Genomic DNA, 17,522 nt, shown 5'->3' on the forward strand with positions numbered 1-17,522 from the left:
GGGCGCCCAGCATTTGACAGCCCATCTCCACCACCACTACCACGCAAGAGAGTCCGTACAGGAGTTCCAGATGATGTTCGAACTGACCACATTGCACACTGGCCTGGGAAATGTGAGAAACGAGGTCGTTGCAAACTCTGCAAGGTCAATGCAACCACCACCTTCTGTGAGAAATGCGACGTGCGTCTTTGCTTCACAGAGGAGCGAAATTGCTTCAAGTCATACCATTTGGCCTAAGCTAATCTGCTAAAAGGAAGTTACTGTGAAAAAACTGTTCAGAAATGGTGCTGATAATGCAATAGAAGCGTTATTTTTCAGCAGTCCTTTTATTTACTGTTCTCAAAAACATGTTTTAGCAGGTTTTCTGCGTAAATCTGTTATTTATTGTTCAGTTGCTCTCTAATGCCCTAAAAATCTGGATTGAGAACGCCAAAATTGTTATTAAACCTTTTGAAAAGGTATTGTTTCTGTTTAAATGCAAATAAATGCAAATGTTGGTTATAAAGCAACAAAAGTTTGTATCTCATTCATTTTCAAATGAAGAAAAAAAATCACAGTAAACACCCAATGTGACAAATTTGTCACTTTTCAGATTTTTGACACAAGGGGGTGCTATTGAAAAAAAAAGTTTAGAAATGTGTTATTTGTGGTCCATTTGGTCTGTTCTGTAACACACATAATTTTCCTGAAAGGGGAAATGGGTGTGGGTTCTTATGGGTTAAGGTTCTGTACTAAAAATAAAAGGAGCAATTCTATACATATGTACTGAAGCCCCAAAAGGACGGTAAAAATCATTTATTTTCTCAGTTTTCTCTAGATATTGAGTTAATCTTCTTGTTATCTCGAGAAAACAAAGCTTGTTATCTTGAAATAACAAGAAAAACGAGTCGAGATCTCAAGAAAAGAAGTGAAATACATTTTTTATCTCGAGAAAACAGAAAATAAATGTATTTAATCATGTCCTTTTAGGGCTACCGTAGATTTGGAAAAGAGTGACTTCAGGTAATAGGTTGCTTGTAAGCTTGTTTTTTTCTCAAACATTGTTTAGAAAATTTTGCCTCAGTAAAAAGTAAAAATACATTTGGTTCCGAGATATTTATTTTTCAGGTTGAAGATCAAATCAACAAAAGGCGAGCCTAGTCTCTGTATAAAATGAGATTAATGTTCCCATTATAGAGAAAAATGAGTAGAGATCTCTACATAACATGCTTTGTTTTCTCAAGATAACGAGAAAATTAACTTGTAAAATGTATTTAATCATGTCCTTTTAGGGCTTCCATATTGCATACTGCTACCTGTTGATACGGGTATTTATTACTGGCAATCATCGTGGATGTTTAATTTGATTATCCTATAATGAACTATCATGGGGTTATATGGCAGTCATAGAAAAAATAATGTCTAACTTAACAGATAAGACACTGACATCCTTAACACCCCTAGAAATAGAGGCGGTAGCCACATAGCGATAAATGCCAGTACAGCAGAAGCAGCAACAGCTTGCTATTCTTGGACTTGAGTGTTTTTCAGTCACACAGGCCGGAGTGAGGAACACGGCGCCTGGGTGAAGGGGACCTTTTATTTCCTACGTAAAAAATATAAAAGCTGGATATATCACTCTGAAGGGTAAGTAGGTTTCTCTGCTACTGCTGGTCAGGCTATTTATTATGTGAGACCAAACTAAAAGGGCACGTGAACCAATTCTCTTCGTCAAATTCAGCCACATGTTCTCACTAAAAGTCACGCGCCTGGTAGAACTTCACGTCCTGCTAAACTTTCAGAATAAATCTGTGTGATAGTGTCTGCTGTACACAGTCAATGGCAGCTGTGGGTCAGAAAGCAGAAGAAGCCACAGCAGTAATGGCTGGTAAACGCAGTGTGAAATACTCTGTCAAAATGCTGCCTAACATTTTATACAGAAGTCCTAAAAGGACATAATTAAATACATTATTTTCTCTGTTTTCTCAAGATAACCATTCAAACTTGTTTTCTAATGATCACAACTCATTTTTCTCGTTATCTCAAGATAACAAGCCTAGTTTGCTCGAGATATTGAGAAAAATAAGTCGAGATCTGGAGAAAACGGATCAAATCAAATGTATTTTAGTACAGAAGCCCTAAAAGGACATGTTTAGATAAATTGTGTTTTCACAGTTTTCTGGAGATAATGAGTTAAAATCAGTTGTTTTCTCAAGATCTCAACATAACTTTCTCATTATCTTGAGAAAAAAAAGACTTTTTACCTCAAGATTTTGACTTATTTATCTTGTCATAACTGGATAATTTTGTTTTCTCTTGATAACAGGATAAATTATCTTGAGGTAATTAGAAAAATAAGTTGAGAAAACCTGAATCGAGGACTTGCTTTGTTAGTTGGCAAAGCAACATCAAGCTGCCTTACATTAATTATCATAAAAAGATATTGCAGTTGTTTTAAATAAATAAACATTGAAGATTTTAGTTTTACATTTCTCTAGGTTTCCCTAGCTTTTTTCAGCCAATGAGTTTATGTTTTTTTATCAATACAATGAAAAAAATGCAGTATGAGACAATGTGAAAAAACAATCAACGTGTTAAATGTTTAACCTGAGACTGTAAATTCCAGCCACATATTTTTTTGTAACAAAATACTTCTGCTTGATGTTTCTCAAAAGAACATGACTTATTGGAAGTGTCAGCCTTTCATGTTTACATCTGCATTGCTCATACTGTGGAGGTCCATGCAAAATCAAGGAGAGTTCAGTTGCAGCTGGGCTAGTGTCAGGAGCTATTTACGTTGACATGCCATTCATCTAGCTAAAAATAAACATACACATTCACTGGCTCTTTTGAAATGTCATTGCAAACAGACTCCTGCAACCAGTGTCTGTAAGCACAACCTTGTGAGAGACAACAGTAGTGATATTTGTATAAAAGATGTGAGTTACTGAAGTGTTGAAATAATACTTTTTATGTTGTAGCCCTCTCCTGAGTGATGCTGTGATCTGAGCCCATCTTCAGCCTGTTTGTACTCTTCAGCCACCAGGAAAACATGTCATCGTCATATGCTGCTGCCATAACAGCCCTTGTTTCAGACAGCTCTTCCATTAAACCAGCCCAACCCAGCCCTGAACAATCCCCCAACCCAGAGGGGAGTCCTGAACGCCCCCCCCTGCGTAGTAAACCTGCCCACAGCACTCCATCTGCACATCCTCAGTCACTTGAGCCTGTAGGATCTTACGATGAGCAACAGGAGAACCCTGCAGACTATGACATAGGTATTTGGCACCCCAACACCAAACTCCACACCTCACTGAGATCTTTTCTTTGATTCAGGCTGTGTATTGTTTTACAGGAGGTTACTACCGGGTTGAAATCGGGGATATTTTTGTTGACCGTTACCAAGTGGTTAAAAAGTTGGGATGGGGTCACTTCTCTACTGTATGGCTTTGCTGGGATATGGAGTAAGTAAAGATTTTACCCATTGACTGATCTTATAACATAATAACATCATGTAGTGATTATATGATAAACATAAAAGTAGATAACTAACATAATTGTCTGCATGCAGGAAGAGGCGTTTTGTGGCTCTGAAGGTGGTGAAGAGTGCTCAAACATTCACAGAGACGGCATTGGATGAGATCAAACTTCTAAACTGTGTCAGTGCGACCATATTGTTTTCATTTAATATGTGTACTCAATAGTTTTATGTCTTTTACGATACACAAATAGTGTTACTGACTGGAGTGTTGTTGATGCTTGTGACACTTAACACAGAGACATCACTGTTTACACTGTGGGGGTTGTAGAGCAGAAAGATTTAAGGATAAGTTAGTGGCTAAAGATGATATCTCTGATATTTTATGAAAATCTTTTATAAGAGTGTTTGATGGAAAGAACATAATTTAACAGTTTTATAAGAGAACATTTGGGAAAATTGGAACATTTTGCACTGTGCCCACACTTAGCATGGAGGCTGTAGTTATTTGAATTAAATTCAAATAGTGACCATTTTATTACACTTCCATAGATCTATGGAAGCCATTGGATTGAGCTGTGACCGTCTCATACTTTTCATACTCTAATATTTACACTTTATGACCAACAGGTTAGGGACAGTGATCCCAAAGATCCAAAGCGTGAGAGAGTTGTGCGTCTCATTGATGACTTTAGGATCGCTGGAGTAAATGGGGAGCGTATCCTTAACAAAACATAATGTTTTGCCCTCTAACTTGAGGTGTAAGTTTTACGTTTCTATTATTTCTATTCTTAAACTCTTGTTCCAATTGGTGTGACAATACACTTTGAATCATACACCATCAAAATATAAAATAACATCAAACTACAGTGATAGAATGAAACCTTGTGTCAAAGTGTTTAAAAACACCCTAACAGTTTAGGATTTACAATGTGAAACCAGATCCTTAATTGCTCACCAGATGTCTGCATGGTATTGGAGGTGCTTGGACACCAGCTGCTGAGGTGGATCGTTAAATCAAACTACACTGGCCTCCCCTTACCCTGTGTAAAAAGCATCCTCAGACAGGTGCTGTGCAACTCTTAATATCATCTTAAATCATCCTTCTTGTCTCTCCACATTAAATGTGCTTTTCTTTTGAACTAATAATAGTTTTGCTCCTAATTGATTTGGGTTGCACTGTAACTGACTGTATTCACATTTCTTATCACAGGTTCTGCAGGGTTTAGATTACTTGCATTCTAAATGCAAGATTATCCACACGGACATCAAGCCAGAAAACATCCTCCTGAGAGTGGGAGAGGCTTACATTCAGAAACTGGCGGCTAACACCAAGCTGTGGCAGCTGCCAGTGTCCTCTGCTTTCACTAGCTCCCCAGGTTAGTGATGCTGCTTCTGCAGTGGTTGTATCAGATGAAATGAAACCTAAATGTTCACTGCTGATGCTTTTTTAATCAATTTTTCAAATTTTGTGAATCTTTCCCTGATGATGTTTTCACTTCCTGTCAGTGAACAGAAGCTCCAGAGAAAAACAGGTGCACAAACAACACATTTATTCTTCATCATTTTACTTTGATGTATTGACTTTTCTTAAGATTGGATTTTGACTCATGCATTTTTATGGCTTCTTAAGAATTTGTCCAACTTATTGGGGAAGCTGACTGGGGTTTTCCACAGTCTTGGCGAATGGGTAAGATGGATGCCTTAATTTGTTTTTCCACCTGAGCCTTTGAATAACATCCTAACAATAACTACAGCTAAATTAGGATATCACACAAAATGTTTTAAGGCAGAGTATCAGACATTTAACTAAGGACATTGTCAGAGTACAGTCCTGTATGAGCCCACAGCAAATAGAGTTATGACGACTGTGTTTGATAAAAACATCTGTGATGTTTATGAAGGGGTGATTGGACATGTGTTATTCCTTTATACACATGTCTATCTAGTTTCAACATTATGTAAACAATACAACTATTTTAACATATTATGCCCAATTTAAAAAAGGGCAAGCCTCAAAGTAATTTTCTGTGTTTGTGTCTCATTATGAGAGCTTTGATTATACGAGAATTGTTCATGGCAGTGCTTGTATCTTGTGATTCTATCACTTCTAGATGCAAGGGATGGAAACACTGAAATACTTGATAATTAGATTTCAACATGTGACGTGCTCACTTGTTGCAGCTCTTTCATTTTTCAATCATGCTGCTGCTTCTGTAGGGATTTTTATTGTGTTAGTCGTCTATAAGAGGACACAACTGCAGATTTTGATGTCCTTTTTGCAAACTGTGTTGTAGCTGTGTCACAATTTCGTATTCAGACAGTAACATATGGGTGAAAACACTTGTTATGGCTTTTATTAACTAAAGAATATAGATATAAACAATATTGCTGAGGGACTGCATGACTTTTCAGTCTGTAACACTGTATTAAACACGTTCACAAAAAAAACAACTAGATAAAAGGTTGGAAAGTAGGTCAAACTTCTTTAATGTACCAGAACTGAGTTTGAGGCAACAATTAGTCAGATAAGGCGGCTTAAGTTTTTCTGATTTGTTTCTAAAACTATGACAGTTTATTAAACATTTTTTAGATGATAGTTTTACTCACCACTGACTTCTCATTGTTTCCCACGACTTGCTGCATTTCTGCAGTCTAGTAGAATGTCCAGCAGCCCGATGAAGCGACTAACAAGGAAAGAGAAGAGTCGACGTGGACAGAAGAGTGTACCTGAGAACCATCAAAAAGACAAACTATGTGTATCATTCTCTGAAGATGCTGCTCCATCCAGCGCCCAAAGCTCCAAGCGTCACTCAAAGCTCACAGGCCTCTCTAACCTTATGTTTAGAAGGCACAGTATGCTCTTTGAGGATGGACCGGACCATGCACCAAAAAACCACAGAGCTTCCATGTGCTCGTGGCCAAACCTCAACACAGATGATCCAGTCACTAGTTCTAGATCTGTGCTATTACACCAGACTGACAGAAGGCTATTACCTTCACCATCCTCCTCCCGTGGTCAGTCTTATGATATCTGTGATTATACTCTTGCAAATATCTGTTCCTAAGTTTGCATGTCTAAATGAGCTGATGTTTACAAAGTATTTGACTGCACTGTCAGGATAAAGAAATATTCAGTATTATTTGTCAGAGCTCACTTTCTTTTTTGTACTTTAGTGGTCAGGGACTCAGATGTGCTCTTGGACCTGCTAAAGCCCCAAAATGCTGATCAAATTCTCATCAAGATTGCTGACCTGGGCAATGCCTGCTGGGTGGTGAGTAAAGTGATAATTATCAGACGCTTTTATTTCCAAAGTGCTCATATTTACTATGCTTGATAATGAAAACGCAGCTGCCAGATATTTTCAGTGAGACAAGGCTGTTCAGGCTGGTTTATTCATGCCACTGCTACCTAGTGGTGGTGCTGGTGCTCTGCATTTGATTTCCTTAGTGGAAAAGACCATGAAGATGTTTTTCCAACAGTTCATTTTAAAAACATGTCCTTACTATGCTCAAGGTATTAAATAATCCATCCACTTGGTTCAACAGAAATTTGACAGCTTCTGGATGGATTGATATTTTTTTTTACAACATTCAGATCTTTCCCTTAGCACTGAGAGATGTGCATTGCATTTGTCTGTGAAATGTCTACAACCGTTTAACTGATCTCCATGGAATTTGGTTCAAGCATTCATTCCTGCCTTAGGTTTAGGCTTAACCCTGAACTGCCCCTAGTGACTGAACCATCAGTGTGTGATTAAGATTAGTTGATACTGATAGACTCTCTACATAGCAGCCTCTGCCATCAGTGTGAGTGTTTCGTGAATGGGTGAATGTGACCTGTAATGTGGTCAGAATACTAAAGAAAGTGTTATATAAACACAGCCTATTTTCCATTTTAGCATTTAGGTTGAAATGTAAACAATCTAATGATCTCCTGACTTTCCATCAAACACACTGACAGAGTTACTTCAAACATTTTTTGTAGGGCCATATACCAAAAAGGCTACTGACATTCATCTAATTCAACTGATCATCACATTCATTCGACTAAGTCCAAATAAAAGCTAAAGTTATCCCATGACAGTCATACATAAAGCAGGTCAGTGTGGTAGGGTGACCCAGCCGTGAGGCGATCGTCCAGCGGAGCAGTGACCAGAAATGAGGCTTCGAACTCAGTATCAAAGTTTACACACAAAGTTTATTCATGCAGCATGAGAGAGAAGTTACAGCATACTCAAGAGCATCTGAAGTTCTCCGCTGAATGACAGAGATGCTCAATACTTTATAGTTCTTCAAACATAAGGGAGGAAAAAGGGAGGGGGGAAACATGTGTACGTGTGACCTTAATACAGTTGTTCATATGTAAGGAAGAAGAAAGGGAGGGGGAGAAAGGAGGGGGGGTAACAGGTGTGGGTGAGTTGCAATCAAGGGTGAGCAAAGGTCATGTCGGGTAAATACAATACTCAGGAAGCAACAGGGACATTTACCTTAGTCTAGTGATTTTCAAAAAGCGCACGTCTGCACATATTCCCATTCATCTTATGACATTCGGTTATCAAAAGCACATATCAACAATTCTTAAAAGCGTACATCGGCTCTTTTATCTACCAACACATTTAGCATAGTTACCAAAAATCCCCTTCGCTTAGCTTTTAAATGTAATATAAAGCTAGGATTGGTTCTTTGATCTTTGCAATACAACATATAAATAGATGAACTTTTCCACCTCTAAGCTGAACCTACATTGAATCTTGCAGAAACTGGGGCTCTGACCTCAGTCTCACCTTTATTCAGAGATCTGCACAGATCTCTGGCCTTATGCCTTACTATTTGCTGGTTTCTTCAATAAAACATATAAAATGGAAAACATATGAATATAATTGTTAAAAGAAGAATACATGAGCATAATAAGAAAAACATGATTATATTTAAAGAAAATGCATGATTATAATAGAGGATATTAATCAAGATTCCACATCAGACATTCGCCATATAGTTTAAAGAAAGGGATGTGTTTGTCGTGAACGACTTGGCTGAGTCAGCTGCTGTTCGTGAACGATAAGAGTCGGCTCCAGTTAGAGAGCTGGTTTCCATTTTTCCCCCCTAATTCAATACATGACGGAATAAAGAGACGATCTGCACTGACTGCTGACTGCTGACTGCTGCGTCAAATTATGTCCTGTGCAACTAAAGAGATGCAGGAGGAGGGTAGATGACGATGTTCAGAGGACTGGTGTTAAGTGGTATAGTATTAACATTTTTGTTTTATTACCAAACATCATGTAAAATAGTGTTTCATTCTGGGAATGATACAGTTCATCATAATTACTGTTAATAATTTCAGTAAAATACATATTAGTCACAGGTCACATTGCTACAAAGGGCTAATTTAGTTAATGCCAAAATGGTATCATGGCTGGCTCTTGTTGCTGAAATGTCTTTCAAAGAGGCAGACCACTCGAGCAGAACCTGAATTACTGGTGAACAGCCATATTCATGCTTTTACATGCCTACACGCTGAACTTATGCAGTGAACATGGTAACAACTGCTCATCAGCAGCATTCAATACTTAATCAGTGGGGCTCACGTTGTTTAGATCCTTTAACGTCTTCCACCCACCCATCATCCATCCATCCATCCATCCATCCATCCATCCATCCATCCATCCATCCATCCATCCATCCATCCATCCATCCATCCATCCATCTTCCTCCACTTATCTGTCTTCTATCTATCTTCCTTCGCATGGCCTTTAACATCTTGTGATTTTAATTTTTCTTTAAACCAACTTCTGTTGTTTTGATTTCATCAAAGACCCTTATATCATTTTGCAACTGGTAAGGCAAGTTTATTTATAAAACACCATTCATACAAAGATAAATTCAAAGTACTGTACAGAGTTAAAAACAAAACAAAAACCAGAACAGTAACAATCAACAACCAACAAAAACATACAGCAATCTCTTCAAACATTAGAATTTTATATTTGGCCAGTTATGTTTGATCTACTCTCTCTCTCTCTCTCTCTCTCTCTCTCTCTCTCTCTCTCTCTCTCTCTCTCTCTCTCTCTCTCTCTCTCTCTCTCTCTCTCTCTCTCTCTCTCTCTCTCTCTCTCATACAATAATAATTGTTATAGTAATGCTCATTTATGTGGTCTCCTGCATGTAATTATATCATGTTAGTTAAGATAGTAAGAAGTATATGATTACAAAGATTTTTTTCTCATATACACAGTTAAGTATGTTTTAATTTGACGATTCATGTGCAGTGTTGTTTATAGTAATAAATATAGGTTATTCAATTATGCAATAATAGAGTCTTGTTTCTCTCTGGTCTCCAGCACAAACACTTCACTGAGGACATCCAGACGTGTCAGTACCGCTCTGTGGAGGTTCTGATTGGTGCTGATTACAGCACGCCAGCTGACATCTGGAGCACTGCCTGTATGGTGAGCAGAGGCTCAAGAGAATTATTCTTGTCTCTTTTTGTTAATTTCTCATAATTTTTTACAATCATCTCATTTTTTGTCCCTTGAGGCTTTTGAGCTCGCCACAGGGGACTATCTGTTTGACCCCGAAGCGGGACCAACATTCACCCGAGAGGAAGGTTTGTGTTGACTACAACATCTTGTTATGTCCTTGCTTAAACTAAATCTGCTTACAAAACAGGAAACTCTTTTTCTCTCAGATCACATTGCCCACATCATTGAACTGCTGGGACCCCTCCCATCTCACTTTGCCCTCTCTGGGAGGAATTCCAAAAAATACTTCAACCGTAAAGGTAAAACATATTTTTTAAAGCATAAATATTAGGCACAAAGCACTACAAACATAAGACTTTAAAAAAGTGAAAATGCTCATCATGTTGTCAGATAACCTGTACTTGATATCTGTACTCAGACATGTTTCCTCTCATAGTCATACTCCATTTGTCATGATGAGGAAAGTTTTTGTGATTAGTTCTGAGAAGTTTGAGATCACTATGAGCATTCTTCTTACTCTGGTCAGGAAATCTGCGACACATTTCAAAGCTGAAGCCATGGAGCCTATTTGAGATTCTGCTGGATAAGTACGAGTGGCCGCGTGAGGAAGCCCTTCAGTTCAGCTCCTTCCTCCTGACCATGCTGGAGCTGCTGCCAGAGGAGAGAGCCACAGCTGCCCAGTGTCTCAAACACCCCTGGATCACCTCCTGATGTTCTGGTTCTGTCTTGTTCAGAACCCAGTGGACTAGCTCTCTTTCCTGGAGCAAGCTCAGACACACTGAAAGTGTCATGGGACTCAGATAGCCATGGGACATGTAGAAATTGTCCGCAGCTGGCATTATGAGCCCATTATTTGCCTTTTTTTAGTATTTTAATAGCTGTCACATCTAGTTCAGCAATGTCACAAGAAGATGTCATACTGGAAAACTGAGTTCTTAAATTATAAAAAACTAACAAAAAAATGGTTTGTTGTCATTTTAAAGAAAATTATACCAATATTTGATCTGAAGAAATGTGTGTCTGCACCGAAAGTTTAATGATAAACTAGTGGGAGTTATAAGATGGATTATATGCACAGCACAGTCTTGAAACTTTCAACTCAAAGGATTGCTCTGATAATTTACCAAAGAAAACGTCATTAAGGAAAAAACAAAAGAACAAACTGCAATCCTTGATGGAAACCTAATTTGAATTACCTTGGGGGAAAAGGTGAAAATGTTACCAAATAGGTATGAAGTAATTACTCAAACATAGGTTACAACACCACTCACAGTTTAAAGAAGAAATCATTGAACACCCTCCAGTAGCTGGATGTTTTTTTCTCAATACACCAGCATCTACATGTATCTGTGTTTGCATATGTTCTGCAGACGGTAGAGATTGGGTCCCTTGTGCATTCCTTGCATGCTCAGTTTCAGCGGAGCTCCGTGGGGGGATGGAAGGGGAGGAGTTAGTCTCTTATAGATGCAGACATATGTCCGGCTGTAAGAGAACTCACAGATCTTCCTCTGGAAGCGAGAGGAGGTGAGAAGTGGACAGGGAGCACAGCCTGCCCAGACGTGTAAGTCTTATTTTCCTAAAGATTTTAATGAGAAATCCTTTCATGCTGTGTTTTTTTTAGAGCTTAACAAGTGTTTGTTCTTGTGTTGCTCAGGGGAGATCATGGATTAGTCTGGTTTTAATTTCAGTACTGTACAGCATGTGCAATTGTATACTGTAACACTGGGAAATGCAGAATAGAACAATCTTGTCATTCTTTTTGTTCTTTTACATGAAAACTTTCTGTGACATGATTTGCATAGGGATTTAATTCTCTTTGAAAGCATGCACAGCATGTTACATGTGGATTTGTCTCATAACACCATGATTAAATATGCAAGTGTGTGTTTCTCAAGTCGTGAAATGACTATTCTGCATTTCTGAATCCCTTGGTTGTGAGAACGTTAGGATGAAAGCAAAGTAAAGGTTGAAGTCCCTGGCTCTGCCTTTTGTGACACAGCTCTTAACCCCCAGCCAGTTGCCATGCAACTCAAACTCCTGATCAAAAGGAATTACCTCAACCACCACTGGTCTTTCACGGTTCCATTATTAGTGCAAGGTAATGCCGTTTCCAGCCGTAGTCTTTGCTGATTCCCTGCAGAAGGGGCTCTTGTTTAGGATTCTGGCTGTGTTTCTCTTTTCCTTTCTGCTCTTTTCTTTCTTATTCATCACTGCTGGAGATAACTAAATAAACTAACTGTTCCAGAGAGCAGAAAAGACTGCTCACACAGCACTGTTTTATACGTTTACCAGTGCCTTGTGAATCTAATATTAAATGATATGATCACACTGAGGTGTGTGGGTGTGCAGATTGAACCTGTCAGCTGCAGCTGATAATGAAAACAGGAGCAGACACAGTATTGTACTCAGCATAGTAAACACCCATATCATTAGCCTCACACAAAGGGACACCTCTCCCTTCAAATAAAAGGAGATATGAGGGCTTTCTTTTATCAGATGAAGGTGGCTGCGTTGTTAATGTGCTGTGCCTGCAGTTTGTTCCTCACAGCTTCTACCCATAACACCACAATTAACCATACTGACTGATGTTTGCTCTCTGCCTTGGCTGCAGGATGTGGCTGACTCTTCTTTACAGTTGTACTGGTGGAGCAGCTCTTCTGTATGCTCTGTACAGATGGATCATCCCTGCTGCTGTGCAGTATCATGGAGGGCTGGCACTCATATGGCATGATGTCATTGTGGAGTGGATGTTGGACACTCTGACCCAGTCTACACGTCCTCAGGTTTGCATTCTATAATAAGTGTTCACCTCTTACTAGAGCAGCTTTGCCAAATTCAGAACTGCAATATTGGGGGGAGGGGGGTATTTCCAAAATGAAATTTGATAAAAGGCTGTTCCTGCTGCTTGACTGACACCTGCCCCGCAACAGTGTTTTAAGACATTCAGAACAACTGCATAGAAATAGTTAGTCCTCTTGCTCATGGTCTTGTTTGCTATTGTTGATCATAAAGAGGCATCACTTTTAATTTCAGTCTGTGTTATGACCAGCTTTGGATTTTTCACAGGAGCTTTAATAACACTGTCTCCCTAAAATCAGTTTAAAAATAACTCAATGAAAAGTAATGAAGTTATTAATCCCTGAAGGGGGAAATTCAGGTGTCTGGCAGATAAAATTATGAAAATCACCTAAAACAAGTAATTTGGGTGTCTGTCAGCTCATCTCCCATTGGCTAGAGAGTTATGAAGCCTAATGGCTGCAGGGATGAATGATTTTCTCAGTCCTGCTGCCCAGGGAGATGAGCCGTCCACTGCTTCTGTTTCTCTGGTCCACAAAGAAGTTGTGAAGTGGATGATCTATGTAATTTAGAATGGCCTCTAGCTTCTTATGTGTGCATCTCTCCACCACAGCCTTCAGTGAGTCCAGCCTGGTTCCATCTTTTTTTATGTTATAAAAAAGACAATGAATTAGAAAATTAGAATTTTGTTCTAACGTGACGGTTCAGAAGATATTAAGATTACGAGTTTTGCCCAAATAAGGGCATGACTGACGACTCCCGGTGGGGAACGCATAGCTGTTGGCTAGGAGGCTCAAACCCCTCCTTTTTACGTCACACAATGCCTGGTTGAGTTACGCATTTCAATATGGCTGCCGCCATCGATTGGCCTCAAAACAGCGCTCAGGTGTTGCTCAGATGGGTGACGTCACGGATACTACGTCCATATTTTATACAGTCTATGGGTCAGGTCTATCACGTAATTTGGCCAATTTTAAGAAACCAAAACACTTATTCCAGTGGAAGTTGAAGTTGAATTTAAATAATTTTCAGTGCTCTACTTTGCAGTCAAAAAGCCCATTTGTTTTTTGCACTATTCTCAGACGTGACAAATAAGTTCCTTCATCTACAGGATGCTAATCTGCTGTTCAGATCTGCAGGCTTTTAAAGAGACATAAATACAATCTGAAAAATGAGTGAGTGAGTTTGATAACGACAATGACATGGTGTTTATTGTGGGAACAAGAGGACACTCTTTATGATCCAGAGTTTACAGAGGAAATGAGATTCAACGAACTGGAGGTAAGAGGGCACACATTTTAGTTGTAACTGGACAGCAGGAGAAATCCCCAGGTACCCAGTGGTATGTCTGTAAACTGTGAACCCATTCACACACAAAAAAAAGCTACTGATGGCATCTGTGTGACTTACTCACAACAGTATTTAAGAATACAGAACACAGAAACAAAGTTACCGTGTGCTCAGCGATGTAATGTGGTAAACTCCTGGTGCTCTTGAATAACAACGCGAAAAAAACTTGTCGGAAATAAGGGCGAAGCCACGGGGGCTTTCTTCAGGCACAGTATTTAAGGATCTTTCTGATTCAGGGGATGCCAGCTGATCACATTTGGCTGCAGTGTGCATCACTCAGGAACCAGAGTTCCCTGCCATACTGAACACTGCTGTTTTACCCACTTTCTTCAATTTTCAGAAGTTAAACAAGAAAACCAGACAAGCCGAATGGCAGTTTGCGCAGAAATAAACTCTACAGCCATTATTGTGTCTGCCTGATTTAATCTAAGATGCCAATATGTTAGTATCTGAGATACAAAATGATCACAATTCAATCCATTCTCAATATGTGTACAGGGCAAAAATCAAGTTGACCTGCTATAGGTTAGATCAGCTGATCAGTGCACTGCGTGTAGAGAAACACAAATGTGAATAGTGCAAAAACAAATGGGCTTTCTGATGGCAAACTGACACACTGACATTTTTCTTAATGGAGTGCACACCTACACCTACACCTATTGTCTGGGTCAGTGTTTGTTAAAATTGGCGTCTATAGCAGGTGATGGCCTAGCTTCCATGCTGGTTCTTCAGCTGTTTTTTCAACAAAGGGGCAGAGCTGACCGGCATCTCCTGCAGGTAATACACTTACTATCAACAAGTACCTCAAAACCCCACTTCGAAAAGACAGACCTATCCTGTTACAGGGAAATCCCATGCCCTGTAGAGCAAAGTGCACACATGCATGCTGTGAGGTTACACAGCCATGCTTATTTATCATGCAGGCTGAGAGGCCTGTGTGAAAGTTGACATAGCGTATCACCACTGCGTGTGAAAGCCCCTTGACAAAACTCAAATATTTCTTCATGTAGAACGGCTACAAATGCCAGATCCCAAAATGAAGCAGTTTGATAATTTTGTTATATGAAACATTTGAATTCCACCTCCAAAACCAGAAAGTGCAAAACAGAAGTAAACCATGCCATTGGCTTAAGAGAAGATGTGCCAAGTGAAAACACCATGTATTAATGAGATGGAGGGGTGTTTGGACAGTTGAAATAAGAAATGCTCTTGTAGGTGAAATTTGAGGAGTAACTTTACGTAAATGTATTTGAGTTATGTCATTTTTTTTACTCTATTGCACAAGTTAAGATCATTTGCAGAGCAGGTAGGAGTCTGAGGTGAGTTAAATCGTTACAAGTCATGAATCCTTCACTCTTGGTAGGAGCCAGCTGCTATACAACAGGAGGTTGAAGTCGAAGTTAAATCAGATGTTGAGGAGTAGTGCTATTGTACGAAGAGCATTCTGAGCAGCAAGGGCCCAAGTGGCACTGTGTAGAGCTCTGTCCCTAACTTTGGTTAACACTTCCATTTCACATTTTGCTACTCCCCCACAAGAATTATTCTTATTTCCTCATCCCCCAGGCCTGCATAATGGTACACATGTGTTTTCTACTCTCTGAAAATAAACACTTGGATTGCAGTTTGGATTTTTGCCAAATTTTTTAGCCAAAACAACTAGGCCACGCTTACAAATCCCTTTATATAGCAAAGGAGATGCAGCATATGTTATCTAGTCTACCTTGAACTAACCCAGAACTAAAGGTTTATGGAAATCTAATCTTTAAAGGATGCCTTTCAAACTTGTGCATCAGAGCGATGAGAAATTTGACATATGGGGCCTATATAAGGAGAGGATCATTCAGGTCCACCCTGACTACATTATACAGAATGTCTTCTCAATGATGTTTAGCTCTAGACCCTCTTTCTTCTCCCTTCTTTCTACTTTTATCCCTCCTCTGTTATACACTTAACACAACAAAGGTGTTAAGCTACGGCTGCTATAGACCCTGATCAAGATCTTCTTTTTGCCACGTTCAAATGAAACAAATTACCATCTGAAAGAAAGAGGTTTAGCTGAGCTGTATGTTTTTTTTGATTGGATTTTTAAAGAGACACAGTTTTACAGTTTTGAGTGTGTTCACATGCAATCATTCTCACACAAGATGGAATAAACTCAATTAAAGGAACACCAACAAATGAAATATTTACCCTGAATAAAGGTTTACAACTGAGCACTTATTTTATGATGTCTGCTTATGAATCAAGTAGAAAGGGATTATAGATTAATTATTAATGTTTGGTTACATGGTAGTAAAGTGGTACTATTTCTCTCTCTCTTCAGCGGCTCCTGGGTGCAGTACAAAAGAATGCCACTAGAGGGGACCCTCGTAGCGTGGTCAGAGCCATCGATCAGTTCTGCAGACAGAAGGAGTGGGCCATGAACGTGGGGGATGAGAAAGGTATTTATTTGTCTTCATGTGACAATATGCTGTCATCTGTTTTAATATATCCTCTCTTGAACTTTTGGTTTCTACTTTTCCTTAATGTATTTATTTCACCACAGGCTGTATTCTTGACTCAGTGGTGTCTGAGGTAAACCCGGCCACTGTGCTGGAACTGGGAACCTACTGTGGATACTCTACAGTGCGGATTGCAAGCCTGCTTTCCCCTCATGCCAAGCTCATCACCCTTGAATTTAATCCAGACTTTGCTGCAATTGCCCGTCAAGTCATTGCTTGGGCAGGGCTAGAAGAAAAGGTGAGGTCAGATGTCTTCACACAGAATAAAGAACATATCTTACCTAGAGTTTAAAGGTCAGAATCAACCTGTTTCCTCTTTCTAGGTCCACTTAGTTGTAGGAGCATCTGGTGACTGGATCCCAAAAATGAAGGAGCAGTTTGGGTTGAATACATTTGATTTTGTTTTCCTGGACCACTGGAAGGATCGTTACCTTCCTGACACAAAACTGATTGAGGCAAGTTTATAATGCTCATTATCTTTTAATGTTGTCTTATTTTTTTCTGCCACTGACAAACTATTTTTCCTTTTTCATCAGGAGTGTGGCCTCCTCAGAAAAGGAAGCATCCTGCTGGCTGACAATGTCATCTGCCCAGGAGCTCCTGAGTACCTGGAATATGTCCGCAGCAGCTCACAATATGAAAGCCAGTACTTTAAATCTCACCTGGAGTACACCAAAGTGGAGGATGGCTTGGAGAAGTCTGTCTTCTTGGGGTAGTTTGCAACAAAATAATCTCATGTTTTACACAGGAACTAACAAACCAGACACCTTTAACTCTCAGGTTTACTGAACACATTTATAATCTGTAAAATCTGTTTTTCTAATATATTATAGCGTGAGTTCACTTGAAATAAAAATGTCATGTTGGGAAAAATGTTTGTGAGTTGTAAACTTTATTCATTCAGGCACCATAGGATGGAAATCCTAGTACATA

At 39.2% G+C, this 17,522-nt stretch overlaps 2 protein-coding genes across 5 annotated transcripts; both read left to right on the forward strand.

Annotated features, from left to right (window-relative positions):
- The first annotated feature begins 1,306 nt into the window (after positions 1 to 1,306).
- Positions 1,307 to 10,887, forward strand: LOC117822957 (SRSF protein kinase 2-like). Its single transcript, XM_034697944.1, has 15 exons — positions 1,307 to 1,626; positions 2,961 to 3,257; positions 3,335 to 3,443; positions 3,551 to 3,638; positions 4,088 to 4,175; positions 4,419 to 4,525; positions 4,671 to 4,836; positions 4,967 to 4,992; positions 5,091 to 5,147; positions 6,112 to 6,475; positions 6,635 to 6,732; positions 9,802 to 9,909; positions 9,998 to 10,067; positions 10,149 to 10,241; positions 10,469 to 10,887. Exons 2-15 carry the CDS (start codon positions 3,032 to 3,034, stop codon positions 10,651 to 10,653), a joined length of 1,785 nt encoding a protein of 594 aa, XP_034553835.1. The 5' UTR covers positions 1,307 to 1,626; positions 2,961 to 3,031; the 3' UTR covers positions 10,654 to 10,887.
- Positions 10,888 to 11,434: 547 nt separating this feature from the next.
- Positions 11,435 to 17,462, forward strand: comtb (catechol-O-methyltransferase b). Of its 4 annotated transcripts, none has more exons than XM_034697954.1 (6): positions 11,435 to 11,503; positions 12,554 to 12,725; positions 16,412 to 16,529; positions 16,634 to 16,827; positions 16,913 to 17,044; positions 17,126 to 17,462. In XM_034697954.1, exons 2-6 carry the CDS (start codon positions 12,555 to 12,557, stop codon positions 17,303 to 17,305), a joined length of 795 nt encoding a protein of 264 aa, XP_034553845.1. In that variant the 5' UTR covers positions 11,435 to 11,503; position 12,554; the 3' UTR covers positions 17,306 to 17,462. The 4 variants fall into 4 exon arrangements, with proteins under 4 accessions (XP_034553845.1, XP_034553853.1, XP_034553862.1 ...); XM_034697971.1 differs by lacking the exons at positions 11,435 to 11,503; positions 12,554 to 12,725 and adding exons at positions 13,653 to 13,682; positions 14,786 to 14,865; XM_034697962.1 differs by lacking the exons at positions 11,435 to 11,503; positions 12,554 to 12,725 and adding an exon at positions 13,650 to 14,019.
- The last annotated feature ends 60 nt before the right edge of the window (positions 17,463 to 17,522 follow it).

This window comes from Notolabrus celidotus, chromosome 1 (assembly GCF_009762535.1).
Source record: "Notolabrus celidotus isolate fNotCel1 chromosome 1, fNotCel1.pri, whole genome shotgun sequence".
In the NCBI taxonomy this organism is placed as follows: domain Eukaryota; kingdom Metazoa; phylum Chordata; class Actinopteri; order Labriformes; family Labridae; genus Notolabrus; species Notolabrus celidotus.